Source organism: Eschrichtius robustus, chromosome 14 (genome assembly GCF_028021215.1).
Source record: "Eschrichtius robustus isolate mEscRob2 chromosome 14, mEscRob2.pri, whole genome shotgun sequence".
NCBI lineage: Eukaryota > Metazoa > Chordata > Mammalia > Artiodactyla > Eschrichtiidae > Eschrichtius > Eschrichtius robustus.
This window is the reverse complement of record NC_090837.1, coordinates 41297429-41323412: the sequence shown is the minus strand read 5'-3', so window position 1 is coordinate 41323412 and position 25984 is coordinate 41297429. Positions and strand designations below refer to the sequence as shown.

The window sequence follows — 25984 nt, the reverse complement described above, 5'->3', positions numbered from 1 at the left end:
AACCTTTGAATGGATTTTTTAGCTTTTTCTTATGAGTATGCACTACTTTATCATTTATTTAGCACTAATCTTTCTGAACTTGCAATAAATTTTCATCTCTTATCCTAGGAAGAACCCCCGTAAGAGTGGATACTCTCCTTCTCCCCTCTAAGTCAGAGAAATTGAGATCCAGTCTTAATATTGTCATGGGTCCTAAACCTTATGAACTACAAGGGTGACCCCCGAGTCCACAGGATGCATGCTATGATAATTTTTTTTTCTCGAAGACGTTGTAGGTGAAGCATGTGAAGTACCTTAGAAATGTTGTCAGACAGGATCCTTACCCTCACTGAGATTAGTAGATTACTAACTCAGACTAGTCTGCATTGCACAATATGTATAGAATATGGATGCTATGAAGTGCAGGGTGTTAGGGAACATATAAGAAGTATGTAACTGGAACTCGAAGAATTAGCTTCTTGGAGGAAATTATTCTAAGGTGATAAATGAAGAGTGCGTAGACTTAACCAAGTAAAAATAGAGAAGAAAGGGGGTCAAGGCAGGAGAAACGTCATATGCCAAGGTCCTGAGGTGAGAAGCAGCCTAGATGGCAAGGGCTTTTGCAGGCAGGAGGGGTGAGGGATAAGGCTAGGTGGGTAGGTAGCAGCCAAATCACAATGTGCCTTGTGTAGCAAGGTTACAAGTATATTAAACTCAGGGGTGCAGAGAAATAGGCTTTATTTTCTAAATTGGCTCTGATATTTCAACAAGCTCCTTCTCATTCTGAGAGTTTGGAGGACTAAATATAAGTCTTTGGGTCCCTCCATTTCAGTACCTTTTTCGATAAATGATTGGCCTCCCAGAGCCTCTCACCTGTGTCCTTCCCCGTCTCACCTAAGGTGGCCTGTAAATGTAAAGGTGAGCCTTGTTCTGTGTGTACGGCCTTTGGTTCCTTGGTGACCTGTCTTCCCTAGTGCCCCTGAAGCATTTGTAGCTGAAGTAAAACTCATCGGAGTCAAATGCAGGTTTTTCATAAGCACAGGTGGTGCTCCTTGGCTGTGTTGGGAGTCTCATCCTGGCTCTTGTTGGCTTTGTGTCACCCTGAACCTCTCTCATGTCTCCCTGTGGCACGTGGCCTCGGCTTGCTGGTTCACCTCGGCCACACTCCTGTGGGTGTGGCCATGGGGGTGTTGAGTAACCCATGGGGGCTTGGAGCAGCTCTAGGTAGCCAACATTTGGCCTTCCCGCTGCCTGCACTACCGAGTTTACTTTGACGTGGCCACCGTGCAGGTTGGTGCTAGGCTAGGTGGCCTGGTAGGGGACCTTTTCCTAGCATCCTACATGCCACTGCCTGTTCTCAGTGTTCCCTCGACTTATCTCACTCTCCAGGCTTAGAATCAAGAGCCACGTGCCCCATTTTACGTCTTTTCCTCTCCCACAGCCCTCTGTCCCTGACGGGTATTTTGTTCTGCTGTGTCACATTCTCCTCCTGTCATAGAGCAGCAAACTTCATGGCCTCACCCTCAGTGCGGAAGGAGTATTATCTTTGTAGCAGTGAAGAAACCACGCTCTAAGTTGTCCAGAAATTGTAGTCTGAGTCGGTTCTTGGAATGCTAAACGAATTCTAAAAATCCTTCTCATCCTTCAACAGAAACCTGGTTCTTAATCTTTACCTTGGGGTTCTGTTTGGAATGTCAGAAACATGCCTGGTTTGATAATCTTCAGCAACTCTTTACTTTCTACCAACCACCCCCCCCCCCACTCACCCATGGTTGCCTCAGGCTAGTTAGTGGAGAGTCACCTACTTGGAAATGTAAAACTGAGAGACAGATGTTACTGCTTTTTCAAAATTTCACCCTCATGCTACCTGTCAGTCAGACTTGTCGTCAGGGCAGTTTGAAGGGTTTATGTAGAGGAACAACGTAATCAGGTGATGTGAGTTCACCCAACAGCAGTGAGTGGGGAGGGCTGGGACTGGGTGTGTGAGTGTCTCCACATGGGAATCACTGTGCCTGGCATTTCTTGGTTTTCTTTTCTATCTCATTTTGTTTTTCCAAACCCTGAGAAATTGAGAAAATGGTAAAGTGTAGTATAATTCTTCTGCAAGAATTAAAACTCAACAATCAACATAGAGATGTTACTTACTGGTTGGGAGGAATCCACTGATGTCAAGTTGAAGGGAGAGAGGGAAGCGCTGACGTGCAGTTGAAGGTTAAGGTCAACACTTCTAGGCTAGGGGCACAAAGGAAGAGCTAATTGGGCAGTTTGGCTTGTAGCTGTTGCCGTTATGAGCGTGTGTTCATGGTCCCATCTGTTACTAATGGCGAGACATTCTTGCAAATGAAATAAATACTAATATGTTTATACGCGTAGCATGCTTTGTATAAATTCTATGAGTGATCTAAGAAATAAGTTTTTGAAAGCAAAATAAGAGCTTATATCGGCAACATCAACACATGATTTTGTGTAGTGCTGTCCTGTTGCTTTGCTGGAAGGTCTGCGTGGGAAGTTACTTGAGGAGTATTACCCATAATGTCTGCTGGTGTTTCCCAGTGTTTAATATTCAGTATAGGGTACAGTTTTCTGTAAATATTTCTAAACTTGATATTTCTTATTGATAAAAAATTTTGGATGTCCATAATAAGTTGTAAAGAGTATAAAGGATATTTGGAGCATTTTTTTTTATGACTTAATAGCTCATTTATTTACTTATTTATTTTTTTATGTAGATACTGATTTATTGATAGGGGAAAGTATCTCTGCTACATTATTTACCAAAGTGAAATTAAAAAGTAGATTTTAATTATTAAAGATTATCAAGAACTTGTAGAGTATGGCCCTTTTTTTAAAAAAATCATTTTTACTGGTATTTGGAGTATTTTAAGAATTATTTAGGGTTTTGTAAATTTTGACTTCTTGATTCAGAATCCCATGTGGAAGCACTAGATGTGAGGAGACCCGTTCAGAAGCTGCTGCAGCAACTCAGAGGAGACTCTTGGGTTAAATGGGAGTAGAAACAATGGGAATGGTGAAAAGTAGGTATAGTTAACATTTAGGAGGTAGAATTGATAGGACTGATTGAGTTGGACGGGGTTGAAAAGGAGAAAGGCAGCAAGAGTGGTGCTTATTTCTGACTTGAGAAGGGAGGTGAATAATGGGGCAGTTCATTGTAAAAACGATGTGGGAGGGGGAACAGGTGTTTTTTCTGTACTCATGTGTATGTGTAAGGTAAGTGAGTTCAGCTTTGTACCTCCTGAGCATAAGGTATTCTTGTATCGTCCAAATGGAGGTGAATAGTAGAGAGTTGGAAATGGAAATATGGATTTTGAAGTCAAGAGCCTATAAACAAAGCAGTGAGAAAGGGCCAAGAGGTGTCATTATTGGAGATGCTAGTAATGAAGGATAATCAGAGAAAGTGGAGTTTCCACAGAGCCCCGGGAAGAAGTGCAGGGCTGAGGAGGCTCTTGGCCTGGGCTGTCAGATGCCGTCCAGTGACGTGGTGCGCTGGCTGCTGAAAAGTGCCCCTGGGATCCAGTGACACCATTTATTGGTAAAAGTTGAGGACAGTTTTAGTGATGCGGTGGGAAATGAACCTGGTCTGCAGTGGGTGGGTAGCTGATGGGAGGGAGCGCGAGGTGGGAAGCGTGAAGACTGGCGGGGGTGGGGAGGGGAGGAGAGTGAGGAGGACAGTGGCCGGAGGGCGCTGGGACCAGAGAGGGAGGGGTTGGGTGCTTTTGCTTGTTAGATGGACAAGACGCAAATCCTTACCTGCTCCTTCCTATTCCCAACTAAAGAGGGAGAGGTTGAAGATAAAGAGGAAAAGGAGTACTTGGGAAGCAGGAGGGCATGGGATCCGGGATCCAGGAAGTGTGATTATTCTGAGGCCTCAGGAGGAAGGATGGGCGCCTGTGGGTAGAGGTATGGGGTGGATTTGGTGCCAGGAAGCCCAGGGAATCCTATGAAAGCTTCTCTTTTCTTTGTGAAGCTAAGAGATCAGATCATTTGCTAAGAGGCAGGTGTCTGGGTAAGAGGCTTGAGGGGAGTGGTGAGGATTGAAATACCTGTGCTGGAACATAGGAGGGACACCTGAACGGCAGTGTGGAAAGGATTGCCGGGCAGCAGTGAAGGCTTTGCTGAAGTATGAGATCCTGACTTTATGGAGCCATGAATCCACAAGGTTTTGTTATTTTTCTTCCACCACTGTTAGCAACCTGGGTGTGGTGATAGAAAAAATTGAGCTCGTGTATTTATCAGGCTTTGGGGTTTTTCTAGGCTGCTGTGACAAAGATAGGATATTGAGGATATTGGCAAAGAAGTGCTGAAGTGAGGGACCAAGAAATATATGCTGGATTTACCGAAGGAAGTGAAGATGGTGGGGGTATTTACATAGAGGGAAAGCGATGAAAGAACTGGAGGGTCAGTTCAGTTGAAGAACAAGTCTGGGGGTTTGCCTGTGTGAAGAAGTGGGAAAGTGGGCAGTCTGTGGGAAAGTGGGCTTTCTGTGTTCCTGAGTTCAGGCGTGGTGATGACATCCAGACTCTGGCCCTGGGGTTGGGTACCCGACGTGGAGCAGAGGCCAAGTTCGCGGGGAAGTGAGGGAAGCTGAGAATCGGAGACACCAGGATACTGGCTCGTAGTAGTCACCCCTAGGATGGTGGCAGGATTTGCCGCAGGGAGAAAGACTCTGCTGCCCAGAGTTAACTGGTGAGGGGTGAGCCACTGGGAGGCCGGTAGATGGCGGCAGAGAAAGCATTTGCGGGGCGTGTAGCGGTGCTTAATGTCAAGCCTCAAAGGAGGGGTTGTAACATGAGAGAGGTCATTGACCAAAGACCATGTTGGGTTTTGGCGTGGAGATTCACGTGGCTCTGTGCCATGAGGACCAGTGGGGGTGTGGGAACGGGGGAGCCTCCCCCCGAGGGATGAAGGAGAATCATTGTCATCAGGAAGAGCTAGGTTAAGGACAGAGGGTAAAGAGAAATGTTCCATGAAGTAGACCATGGCTCTAGGACGTATTGCCTGTGGAATTAGGGGTTCCAGAGGGCACCCATTTGAGAGGGAACAGTTATGGGAGTTTGGCAAGTGGCAAACAGTCACAGGGACACTGTTGGCGGTGACAGTCCCTCTGGGAGCTGTTAGAGCCCTGTTCTGGGTACACTGAGGCTGGTGGCGGGCTTTCTGTTTTTCCCCAAACCTGAAATCCAGGAGCTGAGGGCAGCCGTTAACCTCCAGCTCCTCCCAGTGAGGGCCGGGCAGCCTGCTGCTGGGCTTCGGGAGACCCTCTAGGGCGGTGGTGGGCTTTCGTGGCTTTCATAGGCTGTATTCTCTCAAGCTTCATTGGGAATTTTGGAGATCTTCTGAAGCTCTCTCAGCTCTAAGCTATAATGCCCTATTTCTTTTTTTCCTAAATTGAATTACGTAGCTCGTTTTCACCACGCTCAGTTGTTTTATACCTCTCCTCAGCTGGGATGTGACATTTCGTTGCTTTTAATTTGGGTTCTTGTTATCTAGTTGGACTCTCCCATGCTGGTAACCCTTATCCTCATTACCTGAGATTTTATCTGAGGTCAAGGCTCCGTTTTCAGTCACCGTCTGCAGCGCTGGCCACTTGCTAAACACTGCAGGAAAGATTGGTTCCCAGTTCCCCTTTCTGTCCACTCTTCTGACGCGGGACAGGTTTTCAACAAGAGGTGCTTTTCAGGAAATGCTGTGCCAAGAGAACCTCGTGCTTGTTTGCTGACGGCAGGGTGGTTAGACACTTGCTTGGCACCTTAGAGCCGCAGGCCAGTTTGAATGTAACCCCCATCAGGTCTCCTTCCACCCTGTTAAGAGTGAGGACTTCGAGTTAGGAAGGTGGCCCCAGAATCTGGGTCCTGTGAGTTCTGACCCATCTCACTCAGAACATGTATTACAGTGTCATGTCTCCTGCCTCTCACGCATCAGCAGTGCAGTGTGAAAGGGAGCCACCGGCCAATGTGTTGGAGCAGAGTATTAAGGAGAAATTAATTTTATTGTACAGTTACCTCAGTAACATCTAAAAATACCTCTTTCCATTTTTTTTTTTTTTTTTTAGGAAGAAGTAAGTCTAATTTGGGCTGGACACCTCTTCATCTGGCCTGCTATTTTGGACATAGGCAAGTGGTCCAGGATCTGTTAAAGGTATATGTACGGCTTTAATTTTTAAATAAATAAAATATGGCTATTATGGAAATTATAAATGTCTTGGAAAAGCGGTCTGGGCCATGATGCATAATGGCCTGTTTAAAGCAGTTGCTAATCACTTAATTGTTCTTTGCTAAATACATGAATTAGGGTAGCCTGACTAATTAAAATTCTGTTTTTTCAGTCATTTGATTTTTACATCATTGACTTTTTAGAGTTGCAAAAATGGACATATGAATTAATGAAGATACTATGTTGTTTTCTAAGCATAGTTAAAAAAATGACCAAAGCACATTCTTTGTAATTAAAAAATAATGTCAGAATGTCTTAATGAGCACGGTGTAACTTAAGAACTCATTTCTCAATTCTGTGATGAATAATTTTTCACACATACTGATATTTCTGAAATTGGGTTTCATCTTAAAATTGATCTGGTGGCCCCAAACCTGAAATCCAGGAGCTAAGGCAGCCCTTAAACCTCCAGCTCCTCTACCATTTAAATGGTGGCATCTTTTCTTTTTTTTCCCTTAAACTCATTAAATTAAATAGGTGGAGAAAATGTGCTATTTTATTCAGAGATGTTTCTCCTTTTTTTCAATATGAGTGTTTCTAAAGTAGAGTAAAGGGTGTATAGATTTTTAAAGAAAAGTAGCTTTTTATTTTCTACCTATCAGGTAGATTTTTACTGTAAGCTTACTGTTTTACTGTGAACTGAACTTATTTTTAGTAGTGACAACCAGTCAATATTAACAATTATTTTAATTTTTAAAACATTTAATATATTTTTAGGGAACTGTTTTCACTTTTGTATATTTCTTGATATGTGGAAGATGCTTAAAGCTTTCATGTTTTCTAGGCTGGTGCAGAAGTAAATGTATTAAATGACATGGGAGACACGCCACTTCATCGGGCTGCCTTTACAGGACGAAAGGTGAAAAACATTCTCTGTTCAGTGTTTGCAAGTGAAATATTTGGAAGGGCAGTCACAAATGTTTTCTCCTTATAACCCTAGGAATAGCAACTGCGAAAAGCCACAAAAAATGTATAAACCAGCATTTTGGGTTAAAAGACCTCACGCTCTTAGTGATGGATAGCGAGGTCAGGTATGAAGGTCATGGAGACTCCACCCTAGTGTCCCTGATAGGAGCTCATTCAGTCTCTGCTTGTGTCCTCCAGGGATGGGGAACTCCTGCACCGTCTTCATCTTCTTTTTATTTTTAAAACAGCTTTATTGGGGAAAAATGTACATTGCGTGAAACTCACCTGCTGTAAGTGTACATTTCAGTGATTTTTTTTTTTTGTACATTTACACAGTTGTATGACCACAACCACAATCTAGTTTTGGGACATTTCCATTCCCCCAGAAAGTTTCCTCATGCCCGTTTGCATTCATTTCCTGCTTCTAGCCAAGCCTCAGGCTACCGCTGATTTACTTTCTGTTTCTAGATATTTGCTTTTTCTAGAAATTTCTTGTAAATGAAACCATACAAACATTTGTGTCTGACTTTTTGAATTTAGTATAATTATGTTAAGGTTCATCCATGATGTAGCATGTATCAATAATTTGTTCTTTTTATGGCTGAATGACATTCCATTGTATGGATATACCACATTTTTAAATCTATTCACTGTTTATTGGAAAGATTCTTTCCCCATTGTATTGCCTTGACACCTTTGTTGGAAATCAGTTGGCCATAAATGTAAGGATTTATTTCTGGACTTTCTGTTCTCTTCTTTTGATCTATATGTTATCCTTGCACCAATACCACACTGTCTTATTACATTACTTTGTAATTAATTTTTAAAAAAATATTTATTTATTTGGTTGCTCTGGGTCTTCGTTGCCACGTGCAGTGTCTTCATTGCCATGTGCAGTGTCTTTGTTGCCACATGTGGTGTCTTCATTGCCACATGAGGTATCTTCATTGCAGCGTGCGGGACCTTTAGTTGCAGCATGCGGGATCTAGTTCCCTGACCAGGGGGTCAAACCTGGGCCCCCTGCATTGGGAGTGCAGACAGAGTCTTAACCACTGGACCGCCAGGGAAGTCCCTGTAATTAAGTTTTGATATTGGGTAGTGTAGGTTCTCCAACCTGTGATCTTTTGAAAAATTATTTTGGCTATTGTCAGTCAAAAGTTTGTGTTTCCATGTAAATTTTAAGGTTATTCTGTTAATTTCTATAAAAACGCCTGTTGGAATTTTGATAGAGATTGTGTTGTCTTGAACCTGCAGATCAATTTGGGAAGAAATGCCACTTTAACAACATTGTCTTCCAATCTGTAAGCATCAAATGCCTCTCCATTTATTTAGATCTTTAATTTCTTTCAGCAGTGTTTTAAGGTTTCAATATACAGATCTTATTCTCTTTATGTTAAACTTCTATGCATTGTGTTCTTTTTGGTGCTATTTTGAATGGAATTGTTCTCAATTTCTTGTTGCTATTATATGGAAAGACAGTGTTTATGTTGCTCTTGTATCCTTGCTGAACTTGCTTTTTAGTTCTAGTAGGTTTTTGTTGATTCCATAGGATTTTCTATATACCAGATCATATCATCTGCAAATAAAGACAAATGTATTGTACTTCTTCCTTTCCAATCTGGATCCTTTTTCACCTCTTGGTTTTACTAGCTAGATTCTAGTATAGTATTGAATAAATACAGTGAGAGCAGAAATCTTTGCCTTGTTTTTTGATCTTTGGGGAATAGCATCTAGTCTTTAACCAGCAAATATGATGTTAGTTGTAAGTTTCTCTTAGAAACTTGCCCTTTATTAGGTTGAGAAAGCTTTCTTCTATTTCTAGTCTATTGAGAGTTTTGTTTTGTTTTTTAAATTGTGAATGGGTGTCAGATGTTTTTCCTCTGTCTTTTGAGATGATCGTGTGATTTTTTATTAATCTATTAATATGGTATATTACATTAATTTGGAGATGTTAAGCCAACCTTGCATTCCTGTATAAATCACACTTGGCATTGGTCAATAATCCTTTTTATATGTTGCTGGATTCTAGTATTTTCTTAAGGATTTTTTGGGTGTGTATTCGTGAGAGGTACTGCTCTGTAGTTTTCTTGAGATGTGTGTGTCTGGCTTTGGTAACAGGGTAATGCTGACCTCGTAGAATGAGTTGAGAAATGTTCTTTCCTCTTCTGTTTTCTGAAAGGCTTGTGAAAGATTACTTCTTCCTTAAATATTTGATAAAAATCACCAGTGAAACCATCTGTGCTTGGACTTCCTGTGTGGGAAGATCTTAAATTACTAAATCAATTTAATTATTTAATAATCTGTTCAGAGTTTCTACTTCTTCCTGAGTCAGTTTCAGTTATTTTGTCTTTCTAGATATTTTTCCATTTCACCTAAGTTGTCTAATTTGTTGGCATAAGGTTGTAATAATATTAATAATATTTTTAAATTTTCCTTGTGATTTCTTCTTTGACCCACAGGTATATATAGAAGTATGTTGTTTGCCAAATATTTGGAGATGTACCAAATTTCTTTCCATTGTTGATTTCTGATTTAATTTCCCTTGTGATCATGTAACTTACTTTGAATTGTGTTTTGAAGAATGTATTTTAAATTCTTTTATAATGTATTAGGAATTATTTTACAGTATAGCATTTGATCGGTCCTAGAGAATGTTTATTGAGTGCTTGAAAAAAATGTAGTCTACTTTGAGGTGGAGTATTCTATAAATGTAAATTAGGTTAAGTTAGTGATAGGGCTGTTCAGTTCTCTTATCCTTAACTGATTTTCTGTTTGTTTTATCAAATACTGAGAGTGAGGTTTTGAAGTCTCCAACTATTAATTCTTGAATTGTATATTTTTAATTTTGTCAGATTTTGCTTCATGAATTTTGTGGATCTGTTAGGTGCATATCCATTTATAGTGGGGATTATGTGGGATATGTTATATGGGATATGCCTTCCTGATGTATTGACCTTTTTTGTCATTATGAAATGTCTTTCTTTGCCTTCAGTAATATTTCTTACCATAAAGTTTATTTTGTTTTATGTTAATATAGCCAATCTAGCTCTCTTATAGTGACTGGTTATATTATGTCTTTTCCTCTCCTTTTATGTTCAACTTCTTTGTGTCTTTGAATCTAATGTGTGTTTGTTGTTGGCAGCATATAATTCAGTTGTATGTTTTTATCATCTGAGAATTTCTCCCTTTTGATTTAGTTCAGTCTATTCACATTTAGTTGTTAATGACTTTGGATTTACATCTTCTATTTGTACTTGTTTTCTATATGTCTCAGGTTTTTTGTTCCTTAGTTCCTCTTTTACTGCCTTCTCTGGTTTTTTACAAATATTCTTTAGTGTACCATTTTATACCTTTGGATATTAAACTTTTTGGACATAATTTATAATAGCAGCTCTATACTTCTTATCTGCTAAATTCAACATATGGGCCCACTAAAAGTCAGTTTCTATTACCTGCTTCTTTCAGACTATGGGTCATACTTCCCTTTTTTTTTGCATGTCTCACAAGTTTTTTTTGAAAACTAGACATTGTATATAATATAATTTTAGCAACTCTGAATTCTGACTTTTTCCCCTTGAGGTTATTATTATTATTTTTTATTAACTTGTCTGGCCTTCATCTGTGAAATATGGAATGTGTCTGGCCTACTGATATCTCTGCTCTTCTTTTTAAAAAAAATTGTTTTAATGTTTCAGCGTAGTTTCTCTTACGTACTGATTGTTTGCATCCCCCTGAAATGCATGTGTTCAAATCCCAAAGTGATGGTATCAGGGATGGGGCCTTTGGGAGGTGATTAGGCCATGGTGATAGAGCCTTTGTGAATGAAATTAGTTCCCTTATAAAGGAGACCCCAGAGAGCTCTCGTGCCCTTTCTGCCATGTAAGGACAAAGTGAGAAGATGGCCATCTGTGAACCAGGAAGCAGGCTCTCACCAGACACCAAATCTTGTTGTGCCTTGACCTTGGTCTTCCTGGCCTCCAAAAATGTGAGAAATAAATCATGTTTAAGCCACCCAATCTGTGGTGGTTTTGTTATGACACCCCAAATGGACTAAATTTCCTAGAGTTCACCCCTGCATCTACATAGCCTAGTGGTCAGCCAGTATTTGGGCAGAGGTTTTGCCCGAATACTCAGAAGCATAGAGCTTCTACCTTCTGCTGATGGATCTGTGTGTAGGTTGGGGAGCACTGTCAGAGTTCAGCCATTTCTCACTTCTGCCTCTGCTTCTACTTTCTGCAGGGCCTTCTCCTATTTCTCCTGCACAGTCAGCCAGGAATGTGTGGGCAGCTTACCTTGTCCTTTTTTGGGTCTCTCATTTCCAGGCTGTTTTGCCATTTGCCCCATGTGGTAGGCATGATAATGGCCCTCCAGAGACGTTCTCATCCTAGTCCCCAAAACCTGTGGCTGTGTTAGGTTACATGACAAGGGGAAATTAAAGTTGCAGATGGAATGAGGTTGCTAATCAGCTGACCTTAAAAGAGGAAAATTTTTCTGGGTTATTTGGTGGCCTCAGGGTAACCACAGAGGTCCTTAAAAGTGTGTGAGAGGCAGAAAAAGAGTCAGAATGAGAGGGAGATGTGCCTAGGAGAGAATGGTCAGAGAGATGCAATGTTTCTGGCTTGGAAAATGGAGGAAGGGGACCAAGGAATGTGGGCAGCCTCTGGAAAGTAGAAAAAGCAAGGAAATTAGTTCTCCTCTAGAGCTTCTGAAAGGAAAGCAGCCCTGCTGACACCTTGATTCTAGCCCAGTGAGACCCATTTTGGAGTTCTGAAATACAGAACTGTCAGATGATAAATTTGTGGTGTTTTAAGCTGCTGAGTTTGTGGTAATTTGTTATACTCCCGACAGAAAGCAAATACACTGTAATGGGAAAAGGAGCCTCGTGCTGTAGGTTTTCCATTTGTTTCCTACTGAATTTGCTACTTTTTTGCTCCAAATCAAGTCATTTCCCTCTGGCAAAGCTAGTGGCTTTCATTGCCAGCCCTGGCTTGGTCAGACTTCTTGGAGAAGGGTGGGGGGGGGGGTGGTCGGGATGTGTGTGGCCATAGCCTGTGGCTGGAAGGTTAAAGACTCCTGATGTTCTTACCTGAAGTTCTAGTTCCTGTTGAGTATGCCTCTCAATTTGTTGTCTTTAGTCGATGTCCAGCCCCATGATATGAGTAGTTTTGTAATTTTGTCCAATTTTATACTTTTTTCAGGATTACAATTCACAGATCTCTTTATGCCACCATAGTCAAAAGTTGCTTCACCCCCCTTTCCTGATACTTTTTTTGATTATTTGAATGATCTGGTAAATTAACTATGACATAGGGTGTATTTCTTGTTTGTTGTGATTATTAACCATAGTCTAACATACTCCCTAAAGGTTATTTTATAATCCCATAATTGGAAGATTTATGTGCATTTATCACAAGTTCAAGAATGAATTTATTATATGATTTTATACTTTTTATTCTAATGATTAGATTTAACCAATTTTCATATAAATTACTAGTCAACCCAGTAAGTATGTGCTAAGCATGTTTGAATTAGTACATTTCACACTGTTGGGTCTATTTGTTCATACGTCGATACCTGTGGACCAGATATGGAGTCTCACTAAAGTTGAGAAAAAAATACCCATTATACTAAAAAAATAAAGGTCGTGGGTTAATTGCTATGCTTGACTCTGGGGTCGGTGCGGGGGAGGCTCAAAAATGAGCTGCAAACAGTTTAATTTGCCTGACTCATACGTGAACTACTTGCTATTTTCCTTTATAGCCTTGCACTTCTCATTCTTCTCTATGTACCTAGGAGAGTTCTTGGCCATCTGTTTTCACATGGCCCATGTCAACCCATTCTTGAAAGTGCAGCTCAAATGCTGTCTCCATAAATTCTTTCCTGACTTCCTGCAGCTGGAAGGCAGCTGTCCTTTTCCAGATTTCCCAAGAATGTTACAAGCACTGTCATTCATCTTCTACCTTGTTCCATAGTTTATTGTTGTCTGTGTCTTCACCACCACTAGATCCTATTAATCTTGCTCCCAAGGAATTTATACATTTCACTTTTTTTTGTATCTTCCACGAGCACAAGTCTTAACTGCATAATTACCATCTGTGTGATTACCTAGATCAATTACCTAGATCAAATCAAATCTATGCTCAGTTCTTTGCATATCTGGCTATTTTCTTCAACTTCGAACATAAGACCATGCTTAAATCAGGCCTTCGTTTGATTTGAACATTAGCACACATATTATCTTATCGCTTGTATTAGAAGATAAGATTTAGCTGAAGCTAAATGGTTGTGCCACATAGGAAACGTTAAAAATGTATGTGCTCAGTATCTAAACATGATTGAATTTTGCAAAAGTTTAATTTCTAATTGTACTCATGAAAGGAATCAGATTATCCTGTTCTGATGTGATCTTTTACCATGAAGATAATTTAAAATATGATAGGGTGGTGATTTAATAAATAGAATGATGAGTTGAAAAGGCATGTGGTTTGTTACAAAGCACTTCAAATTCTTATCCTTTCAAATAAAAATGCAGCTCCCAAAACTTTATGAGGACCTATGGGCTTTTCTTGGTCCATTAGTGACCCCTAGTGTTCTTTAATAAAAATTAATATACCAGAATTTTAAGATATTGTATTAATAAGCATTTGTTCCTTACTTTATTTTTCAACTGCATTTCAAATTCTGCAGTTTTTACATCTTCTATAATCAGTTGAAAATAGGGATACAATCAGTATAGTAAATAATCGGATTGTAGTACTGACCTTTGTTTCCACTTAGTATCTTCTAGTGAGGCTGAGCATACATCTAAAATCAATGCTTCCTGTGTTCTGTGTCTCAGGAATTATGTACCTCTCACCTGGCATCTAGAAGATACATATAATCCTGGGGTTTACATAAGCTTATCTATCTTGTTCCCTAGGATACAATTTCTCATGCTTATATATTGAATGCCTTCTATGAGTCGAGCACTGTCCAAACAACTTGACATGTGTTATTTAATGGAACATGACACCCCTGAAATACAGGTATAAACATTACTATTTCTTGTAGGTTGGGCTTCAGAGGAGGCAGACCGAGATGGAGGTTAGTGTGCAACAGGCTTATCAAAGTGCTCAGGGGTCACACCTGTGGAAGGAAAGGTGGGCAGAGGCTGGAGTCAAGCTGATGCTCTCAGAAGGAATGCACCTGCTGACCGTGGGGGGCTTCTGTTGCTGTAGATGACCTTGGGGCCACAACTGAATCATCTTCTCCCTCCTCTACTATCTGTTCTAGATTCCCCTTCCCCTTGGCTAGCACATCTGGTCTTCAGGGCTTACCTGGTGATGTGGCTCAGGCCCTCAACCCTGGAGGTCTCAACCCCTGGTTATCGTGCCCTTCTTAGGCCAGGGTTGTTACACTTGTCCATTTACTGTCGAAATTGGACAAGGGAACACCAAGAGACGCTTAAGTGCATCATCTGCACCCGAAATGTCGTCCTCCTTGTCCCCTTTGTGTATACTACTCCTTTCTTCTGATGTTCAAGTTTAATTACCTATGTTAAGGTGGTGACTCTTCTTGCCTGCTGGTCCTTTGACACAGGAGCCTGGTGTTCAGGCTTCCTTTCTCATCTGGCATATGGATCAGAACATTATTCCTAGTTGTGGAATATGCTGCCCCCGAACCGGAAGAAGCCATCCAGGCGTTGTGCTTCCTTCTGTTTCAGGAAGTGCAAGGTGGAAGTGCAAGTTCTTTACTTTGGGGGCAATGTCCTGGCATTACCCAAACCACTGAACCCCTGAGAATTTACTGACATGACAAAGCCCCTGAATTGTACGATTGCCCACCCTCTGGAGCATATGTATCTTACTAAAGCCTTCAACATTCCACTTCTTCTCGCTCATCTGGTTCTGTTAACGGGACGTCACTGGACCAGGGTGAACCAGGGTGATTTCTGCAGGATGCCCAAATGGCTCTGAGGCAAAACTGAAATGTAAACGTGTACTGTTGTCCATGTGAATGCAAAGTGTTTTCCATCTTTTTTTTTCCTAATGAGGATAGAGAAGAATATATTTGCCAGGTCAGTTGCTGTGTACTGTGTACTTAGGTAGTATTAACCTGCTCTAGCAAAGATTTCATGTTCGGCAGAGCTGCTAGAATTGGGGCTATTTGGTTGAGCTGGTGGGAGTCCACTGTCATCCTCCACGTTCCTTCTGGTTTTTGTAGCGGCAGAGTGGTGAATTAAATGGAAGTATTGTAGGGACCATCAGCCCTGCATACTTGGGTTGTTAAGGGTGGCACTAATTTCTGTCATTTCCCTCCATGTGGGATATTGGTTTTATTTATCCTGGCCAGGGTATGGGGGAGGGCAGATTTAGAGCCTTCCATCTGGCTGTTTTACACTATAGACCAAGGAAGCGATGTGAGTGTTTGCCAACATGTCTGTTCCAATTATTGTTCCCATTCAGGGACTGGGGCAATGTCCTCTGGATGTGTTTGTGGACCCAGTGGATACACTGTGAGCCAGACCTGGCCCAGGTTTTATTTATTATCTCACCCCTATGCATGCCCCCTGTCTAACAGAGGGGCCAGATAACACTTTGAGTCTCTTGCATCTTGTGCTTAATAATTTGTGAAATGTTTGGGTTTTCCCATTTCCCTGGTATACAGCTACTTGAGTAAATGGTCATTGGTCCCTTTGGGGGTGGTCTGAGAGATTCATGACTGTACGTTTGCTTTGGTGTTGCAGAATCTTCCCTTCCAGGATCTGGCCTCTCCTTCAATACATAGTTCTAAGTCCAAAATTGACTCAGGCCCAGAAACTGGACAAGGTATCGTGGCTTTTATTGGGGCAACTGTCTTTGGCTTCTGACCATCGTTGATTTCTTTTGATGGTACAAGTTGAGGTGTATTTGGAAAGTTCCTAGCAGCATGGACAAAGCAATGGCCCCCGTTATAGGTGTCAAAATGCCAGAAATGCTGTTGCAGACAGTTGAAGGTTTTAAATAAGCAGGCAGGCTGGACTGAATATGGATCATACCAGATAATTTTGTGCCATGGGGGGGCCTAAAGGATACATCCTCTACCAAAGCACTGAAAAATCCCTGGTGGAAAAGGTCCTAACATCACTGAGAAACTGTTTCCATGTCCTCTGAGGTCTAGGGCTGCCATCTGGAAATGCCATTGCAGACCTGCTTCACTGATAGCAGAGGGGGTAGGGGGGATGTCATAGGACCCCAAAACAGTAGAGGCCTGGAGGTGGCACTTAAACATCAGAAGCCAGGTGGCTGCAATTATGGTAATGAATGAGTGAGTTCAGAGGATCAAGGTCGAGAAGGCTGACCTGCAGAGAGTTATGGAAATGGTTAGCAGAACACAGCATTCTTGAGGCCAAATTACATGCGCAAATGGTAGCAGATACTGTTTTCATGATCTTTTTTTTTTCCTTTTTTAATTCTTTTTTGCTAGATTCAGGAAGTACTTCATATAAATTCTTGAATAACATATTATACATTTGTTAGACTGATACTGTCCCACAGCCATGGGTGCTCAGTTCTATTTCTTCTCCCCGCTCCTTTTCCCGTTTTCCGACCGCCTCCCCACTCCCCTCCACTTTCTCTCTTAGTGTTTAGCTAATGTCTATTGGCCTGTCTTCAAGTTTACTGATTCTTTCCTCAGCTGTGCTCTTGTGTCTACTGATGAGACCATTGAAGGCATTCTTTACCTCATTTCTAGCATTTTTCTTTGACTCTTTCTTATAGTTTCCACTTCTCAGCTGAAGTTCTCCATCTCATCATACACGTTGTCTACCTTGTCCACTAGACCTTTTAACATAATAAAGTTCTCTATCTGATCATTCCAACATCTTGATCATTTCTTTGTTATTCTGTTAGCCACTTTGTCTCTTGACAGTGGATTGCTTTTTCTTGCTTTTTGTGTGTCTGGTAATGTTTTATGGAATGTTAAACATTGTGTATAAGACGGTAGAGACAGAGGTAAATAGTACAGGTATCCTTACTGTGCTTTGCTGTATTGCACTTCAGATAATGCATTTTTTACATATTTAAGTTTTGTGGCAACCCTTGAGCAAGTCTGTTTTTCCAACAGCATTTGCTCACTTTGTGTCTCTGTCACATTTTGGTAATTCTCGTAATATTTCAGATTTTTTCTTTATTATATTTGTTATGGTGATCTGGGATCAGTGGTGTTTGTTACTATTACAAAAAGATTACAACTTGCTGAAGCCTCATGATGGTTAGTATATTTTAGCAATTAAGTATTTTTTAATTAAGGTATGTACATTATTTTTTTAGACATAATGCTATTGCACACTTAATAAACTACAATATAGTGTAAACATACCTTTTATATGCACTGGGGAACCAAAAAATTAATGTGATTTGCTTTATTGCAATACTTCATTGCAGTGGTCTGAACTGAACCCGCAATATCTCTGAGGTGTGCCTGTAACTGGAATTTTGTACCTTTTGACCACCTTCATCCAATTCCTCCACCCCTAACCTCCAGCCTTTGGTAACCACAAATCTGACCTCTTTTACTATGAGCTTGGGTTTTTTGTTTTTTTATATTCCACATATAAGTGAGATTATATGGTATTTGTCTTTCTCTGTCTTGTTTCATTTAGTATAATGCCCTTGGGATCCATCCATGTTTTTGGAAATGGGAGGATTTCCTTCTTTTTATGGCTGAATAGTATTCCATTGTGTGTGTGTGTGTGTGTGTGTGTGTGTGTGTGTGTGTATACATATATATATACACACACACGCCATATTTTCTTTATCCATTCTTGGTCAGGGGACACTTAGGTTGTTTCCATGTTTTGGTTATTATAAATAATGCTGCAATGAACATGGGGGTGCAGATATCTTTTCAGGTCAGTGTTTCTTTTCTTTCTTTCTTTTTTTTGGATGTACACTCAGAAGTGGAGTTGCTGGATCTATGGTAGCCCAATTTTTAGTTTTTTGAGGAACCTCTTTACTGTTTTCCGTAATAGCTGTACCAGTCTACAATGCCACCAACATCAAGTGTTGCCTTTTCTCCACATCTTCACCAGCATTTGTTATCTGTTGTCTTTTTGGTGATAGCTGTTTTAACATGTGTGAGGTGAGATCTCATTGTGGTTTTGATTTGCATTTCCCTAATGATTAGTGATGTTGAGTGCCATTTTAGGTACCTGGGCCATTTGAATATCTTCTCTGGAAGAATGTCTATTCAGATCCTTTGCCCATTTTAAAATTGGATTATTTGTCTTTCTGCTACTGAGTTGTATTAGTTCTTTATATATTTTGGATGTTAACTACTTAACAGATATATGATTTACAAATATTTTCTTGCACTTTCTATGTTGCCTTTCCTTTTTTATGATGGTTTTCTTTTCTGTGCAGAAGCTTTTAGTTTGATATAGTCCCAGTTGATTTTTGCTTTTGTTGCCTTTGCTTTACATGTCATATCCAAAACATTGTTGCCAAGACCCATGTTAAGGAGCTTTTTTCTATGTTTTCTTCTAGGAGCTTTATGGTTTCAGGTCTTACGTTTATATCTTTAATTCATTTTGAGTTAACTCTAACCCTAACTTTTGTGAGCAGTGTAGGATAAGGGTCTAGTTTCATCCTTTTATGAGTGAATACCCAATTTCCCCAGCATCACTTATTGAAGAGATTGTCTTTTTTTCATTAAGTATTCGTGACCCCTTTGTCAAAGATCAGTTGACCCTATATGCATGGGTTTATTTCTGGGCTCTTGATTCTGTTCCTTTTGTCTCTGTGTCCGTTTTTATGTGAGTACCATACTGTTTTGATTACCATAGCTGGAAATCAAGTATGGTGCCTCCTGTTTTGTTCTTCTTTCTCAGGATTGCTTTGGCTATTTGGGGTCTTTAGTGGTTCCAAATAAATTTTTGGACTATTTGTTCTACTTCTGTAAAAAAAAAAAAAAAAAAAAAAAAAAAATGCTGTTAGAATCTTGATAGGGATTGCATTAAATCTATAGGTGGTTTTGAGTAGCATGGACATTTTAACAATATTAATTCTTCCAGTCCATGAACACAGGATATATTTTCATTTATTTGTGTCCTCTTCAGTTTCTTTCATAATTCTCTTGTGGTTTTCAGCGTAGAGATGTTTCACTTCCTTGGTTAAATTTATTCCTAAGTATTTTATTGTTTTTGATGGTATTGTAAATGGGATTGTTTTCTTTCTTTTGCAGATAATTTATAGTTAGTGTATAGAAATGCTACTGATTTTTGTGTGTTAATTTTGTATGCTGCAACTTTACTGAATTCATTGAGTAGATCCTACAGCTTTTGGTGGACTTTTTAGGGTTTTCTATATATAAAATCATGTCATGTGCAAATAGAGACAGTTTTACTTCATTCTCTGTGATTCTGATGCCTTTTGTTTCTTTTTCTTGCCTGATTGCTTTGGTTAGGACTTCCAGTACTATGTTGAATAGGAGTGATGAGAGTAGGCACCCTTGTGATGAGGGAAAGTTTTCAGTCTTCTACTGTTGAATATAATGTTAGCCATTGGCTTGTCATATGGCCTTTATTATGTTAAGGTACATTCCTTCTCTACCTAATTTGTTGAGACTTTTTATCCTGAATGAATGTTGAATCTTGTCAAATGCTTTTTCTGCATATGTTGAGATGATTATATGATTTTTTTCTTTCATTCTATTAATGTTTGGCAGGTCCCATCTTATTCCCACACCTATTCGAGGTGAGCCCATGCTTGCTTTGAAGCAATTTCCTTAGATTTCAGACTAGTTGGTTTCCCTGCCATCTTAATTCTCTGGGTTCAAGAAAAGTATAGTTCTGTAGATTACCTGTTTTTTCCTCTTGTTACTAGAGTGCGAGTGACTTTCTCTTTCTAAATGCTAGGTGGAATCTGGAAGGCCCAATTAATTTTTTTAACTTTATTTATTTATTGATTGATTTTTGGCTGTGTTGGGTCTTCGTTGCTGCACGTGGGCTTTCTCTAGTTGTGGCGAGCAGGGGCTACTCTTCATTATGGTGCGCAGGCTTCTCATTGTGGTGACTTCTCTTGTTGCAGAGCATGGGCTCTAGGCGCGTGGGCTTCAGCAGTTGTGGCATGTGGGCTTCAGTAGTTGTGGTTTGCGGGCTCTAGAGCACAGGCTCAGTAGTTGTGGCAAATGGGCTTAGTTGCTACATGGCATGTGGGATCTTCCTGGCCCAGGGTTCGAACCCATGTCTCCTGCATTGGTAGGCGGATTCTTAACTACTGCGCCACCAGAGAAGCCCAGTCCCAATTAACTTATGAAACCGGCTTTTCTTGTGGTAATTTAGGAGACGTTGCTAGCTCTTAAGTGTTAGTTAGGTTGAACATATGTCTCTGCCTTACATATTTCAGCTACCATTTAGCAGTGTCTTAGGAATCTTTAAGACTTTTTTCTTTGTCAGGTGTTTCTTGAAAAAAAATTCTGTCTATGTGCCTGTGCATGTGTGTTTTTTTAAATTAATTTTTATTGAAGTATAGTTTCTTTACAATGTTGTGTTAGCTATACATATACATATATCCCCTCTTTTGGATTTCCTTCCCATTTAGGTCACCACAGAGTATTGAGTAGAGTTCCCTGTGCTATATGGTATGTTCTCATTAGTTATCTATTTTATACCTAGTATCAATAGTGTATATATGTCAATCCCAATCTCCCAATTCATCCCATCCCCTCCCCTATCCCCCTTGGTATCCATATGTTTGTTCTCTATGTCTGTGTCTCTATTTCTGCTTTGCAAATAAGATCATCTGTACCATTTTTCTAGATTCCACGTATATGCTTTAATACACAATATTTGTTTCTCTCTTTCTGACTTACTTCACTCTGTATGACAGTCTCAAGGTCCACCCATGTGCGTGTGTATTTCATTTTAGATGTCAAGTGATATTATGAGAATTATAATGAAAAACTGATGACCTTTGCTCCACGCCTGCCCACTCTGAGTCACAGTTTCCTAGAGGCAACCACGTTATTATTTTCAGCTGTTACTTCAGTTTGTTTAACTTTCATGTTTCTAAATAATATACTTATGTCACTGATTCTTGTTTTTTTTTTTTTTTTAATTTTAGATTTTCTATTGGTTTACTTCTGGAAGATAAGCATTTGATTATTTGTTTCTCCCTGCCTTAATCCCCACTAAAACCACTTCACTTTTCTCATTCTCTTAATCTACAGCTAGATTTTGGTTAAATAAATACTGAGTGTACATTATTATGACTATGCTAGCTTGAGCCACTTAGGGTCCTGTGTTTTTCTTTTTTTTGTACTGTCTTTGAATATAGTCATATACATCATGAATGACCACTTCTTGGAGATAGCTCTCCTGATTCCCCGTGTCCTCTTGCTCTTGAAGAGACCTTGTGGGTAAGGAGACCTTCTCTGAGCAAGATGCTTGTCCTTGTTCTGATTTTTTTATAAAATATTATTAAAATGTGTCTACACTTCCTTTTTCAACTTCCTTAGCACCTGATTATTTTGATCCTTTGTAGTCTAGGTCCTGACTGTACCTGTTAACTGAATGTTTTCCTAAAGCTCCTCAGTGGTTTACTATTTTTAAGGTTTCTGTTTTCATATTTTCCATAGTTGCACTCCAACAAAGCTGATCTCTCTGGGAAGAGGCACTACACAGTCTGTTTCTACTGCTGCATCTTTGGCTGCTTTTCTGATTCCTATCTGTTTGTGCTTGTTCATTTTCCTTAACTTTCATTGTAGGTGTTCCTCTGTTTGTCTTTTTTAAAACCATTCTTCTCTTTTCTCTTGAAACTGTCCCCCTAAGAAACCCATCCACTCTTAAGGCTTCATTATTTCTTCTGGGGGATTATTTGGAAATCTGTATTTTGACCTCATACTTCTTTCCAGGTGTCCACGTCTTCTGTTTAGCTGCATGTTTGGGCTCCTTACTTGCCACTCAGGTATCTGGAATTTCATGTTTCTAAAATGGGACTCCTCTTCCTTCACACAAGCTCCTTATGCAGTATTTGTATTGGTCGCTGAAGGACTTGTCACTTTAAATCCTCCTTTTTACTGTCCCTGCTTGAGAACATATTCATTGCTTTTTACCTGGACTGCTCTGTCTCTCGATGGCTTTTTTCCCCTAATCTCTCAATTCCACCATGTCCAGGGATGTCCCAGTCAGTATCCTGATCTCAGCTCTGATTTTTGTCAGCACTTTCTCAGATCCCTTCAGTATTCATTACCTAAGTGTTTTCCCTGACAGGTGGAGGGCCTTGTACAATGTAAGGGCTTAAATATGTTAAGTGAATAATTAATAAGAATGTGGAGAGTTGGCAGAAAGTTCAGAGGAGAACCATATATTCAGCTGATGCAAGGAGAACTTGTGAGGGAAAAGTGGGGGGAGCTGGAATTTTGTGTAAAAGCACCAGGGACTTCTCAGGACTAGATTAGGAATTCTAGATCCTGAGGGATGAAGAGGAAGATGACAACTCCTTTGGTATGTGTACAAACTGTTAAAGGGGGCAGGATGGTCTTTTTTTTTTTTTTTACATATAATTTTTTATTTATTTTTGGCTGCGTTGGGTCTTCGTTGCTGCGCGCGGGCTTTCTCTAGCTGTGTCGAGCAGGGACTACTCTTCGTTGCAGTGTGTGGTCTTCTCATTGAGGTGGCTTCTCTTGTTGTGGATCACAGGCCCTAGAGCACACAGGCTTCAGTAGTTGTGGCTTGCGGGCTCTAGAGCTCAGGCTCATTAGCTGTGGCGCACGGGCTTAGTTCCTCCGTGGCATGTGGGACCTTCCCGGACCAGGGCTCGAACCCGTGTCCCCTGCATTGGCAGGTGGATTCTTAACCACTGTGCCACCAGGGAAGTCCTGGCAGGATGGTCTTTAATTTTGGCATAGAGAAGCACAGTTTGGCTTAAAAACGTTTTTTTCTAAACATAAGAATAATACTGCAACAGACCTTTGAAGAAAGTTAAGACCTCTTCTACCCACTGAGGTATTAAAAATCAGTGGTGACCTCTCTGGGTGTTTCATTCATGTTTCTCGAGTTAGACATCCAGCCACTGGTCTCTTCAGGTGCCTTCTATTTTCTAATTCTGATTTAATGAATAAAAACTTCTTCTGATGATTTCTCCTGCCTGAGCGCTTGTATTCCTTACCTGGAGTGCTTAACATACAAGTTGCTGGACCCCATCCCCAGCATTTCTGATTCAGTGGGTCTGAGATGGGGCTTGAGAACTTGCGTTTCTGCCAATTTCATGGGTGATGCTGGTACTACATACAGGTCTGGGGACCACACTCCGAGAACTTTTGCTCTTAATCTTCTTCACAGGGTGGACAGGTGTTTTTTGTAACTTGCAGTCTGATAGTCATTCCTCTGGAACCTTTAAGAGGTGTCCCTTCCCTTCAGGACAATCTGAACCCCTGAGATTGCATATAGCAATGCTGAAAGTCTGCCCTATTTCCCCCTGTAGCCTGTTGCCACATAATCGAAGCATATTCTCTTTTCTTAAAGGTACCTCTCTACCTCCGTGCATACCATTCCCTCTGCCCATTTTCTGTAGTCCAGCCCTTTGAGGATTCATGTCAATCAGGTTCCACATTAGTTCTTATACCTTCCTGAAACTCAAATCAAGGACAATTAATTACTAGAACACTGTACAGTTCCAAAGATGGTATAAAACAACTAAATGAGGTAGGTTGAGAAATAACATTCCTTAACTGGAATGTGCCATGTGGTGCCAAACTTGAATATCTCTACTATCTTTTTTTTTTTTTAATTTTTTTTTTAAATTATTTTTATTTTTTATTTTTTTATTTTATCTAAATTTTTGGCTGCGTTGGATCCCCGCCGCTGCGCATGGGCTCTCCCCAGCCGTGGCGAGTGGCGGCCACTCTTTATTGCGGTGGCCTCTCCTGCTGTGGAGCACGGGCCCCAGGCGCACGGGCTTCAGTAGTTGTGGCTCTCAGGCTCCAGAGCGCAGGCCCAGTAGTTGTGGCGCATGGGCTCAGCTGCTCTGCGGCATGTGGGATCTTCCCGGACCAGGGCTCGAACCCATGTCCCCTGCATTGGCAGGCGGACTCCCAACCAGTGCGCCACCAGGGAAGTCCCTCTACTATCTTTTTATAGGCACTTTATTGAGATCTAGTTTACATACTATACAAATCACCCATGTACAATTCAGTGGTTCAGGTATGTTGACTTGTGCAACCATCAACATAATTTTAGAACATTTGGATCATCCCAGAAAGAAATCTTGTACTCATGAGCTGTCATTCCCTATTACTCCTTCCCCCCAGGCCCTGGCAACCACTAATCTACTGTCTCTATAGATTTACCTATTCGAGACATTTCATATAAATGGAAGCATATAATACATGGTTTTCTGTGACTGGCTTCTTTTACTTAACATAATGTTTTCAAGGCTCATCCATGATTATAATATATATCAGTACTTCATTCTTTTTTATTGCCAAATAATATTCCATTGTATGGACATACCACATTTTATTTATCCAACTATCAGTTGATGGACATTTAGGTTGTTTCCACTTTTGGGATATTATGAATAATGCTGCTTTGAACACTCATGTGCAAGATTTTTGTCATGGACATATGTTTTCATTTCTCTTTGGTACATACCTAGGAGTGGAATTGCTGCACCACTTGGTATTGCTCTGTTTAGTACTTTGCACAGCTGCCAAACTGATTACCAAAGCAGCTGCACCGTTTTACATTCCCACTGGCATTGCATGAAGGTTTCAGTTTCTCCACATCCTCATCACACTTGTTATTGTCAGTCTTCTTAATTTTAGGCATCCTAAGGGTTGTGAAATGGTATCTCATTTGGTTTTGATTTGCATTTCCGTAATGATTAGTGATGTTGAACATCTGTTCATATGCTTATTAGCCATTTTTCTTTGGAAAAATGTCCGTTGAATCCTTTGCCCATTTATTTAAAATTTTTTTATTTGAAAAACAAATTTGTAGAGTAGTTTCAGGTTCACAGCAAGATTGAGGGGAAGATACAGATTTCCCATGTATGCCCTGCCTCCACACATGCATGGTCTCTCCCATTATCAACGTGCCCCACCAGAGTGGTTCTTTTTTTTTTTTTTTTTTTAGAACAAGTGATGAACCTACACTGACACATCATAACCACCCAAAGTCCATAGTTTACTTTAACATTCACTCTTGTTGTATGTCCTTTGGGTTTGGACAAAATGTTTAATGATATGTGTCTATCATTATAATATCGTACAGAGTATTTTCACTGCCCTAAAAATCCTTTGTGCTCCACCTGTTCATCCTTCCTCCCACCCAAATCCCTGGCAACTACTGATCTTTCTACTTTCTCCATAGTTTTGCCTTTTCCAGAATGTCACATAGTTCCATATGTATGTCACATACATACAGTATGTAGCCTTTTCAGATTCTTTGCCCATTTTTAAAATCGGATACTTTGGTGGTGGTGGTGGTGTTTTCGAGTTTTGGGAGTTATTTACATATTCTGGATATAAATCCTAGATCAGATACCCGATTTTCAAATATTTTTTCCCACTCTGGATTGCCTTTTCACTCTCTTGATAGTGCTTTGTTGTACAGAGTTTTTAATTTTGATGTAGTCCAGTTTCTTTTTTTTAACCTATGCTTTTGGTGTCATATTCCAAGAAATGACTGCTAAATCTAATGTCATGAAGCTTTCCTCTTATGTTTTCTTCTAAGATTTTTATTGTTTTAGGTTTTCTATTAGGTCTTTCATCCTAATAGAGTTAATTTTGGTATGTGGTATAAAGTATACAGGTCCAACTTTATTTGTTTGCATGTGAATATCCAGTTTTCCCAGCACCATTTGTTGAAGAGACTGTCCTTTCCCCTTCAAATGGTCTTGGCACCCTT

General features: G+C 40.3%; 1 protein-coding gene across 3 annotated transcripts in view; it reads left to right on the top strand.

The window, feature by feature from the left end:
• The window catches only part of OSBPL1A (oxysterol binding protein like 1A), a 246807-nt gene that overhangs the window by 36689 nt on the left and 184134 nt on the right, over positions 1-25984 (top strand). For all 3 annotated transcript variants that reach the window (XM_068562862.1, XM_068562861.1, XM_068562863.1), the window contains exons 3-4: positions 6050-6135; positions 6995-7069. In XM_068562862.1, coding sequence (XP_068418963.1) covers positions 6050-6135; positions 6995-7069 — 161 coding nt within the window. The remainder of the gene's footprint in view (positions 1-6049; positions 6136-6994; positions 7070-25984) is intronic.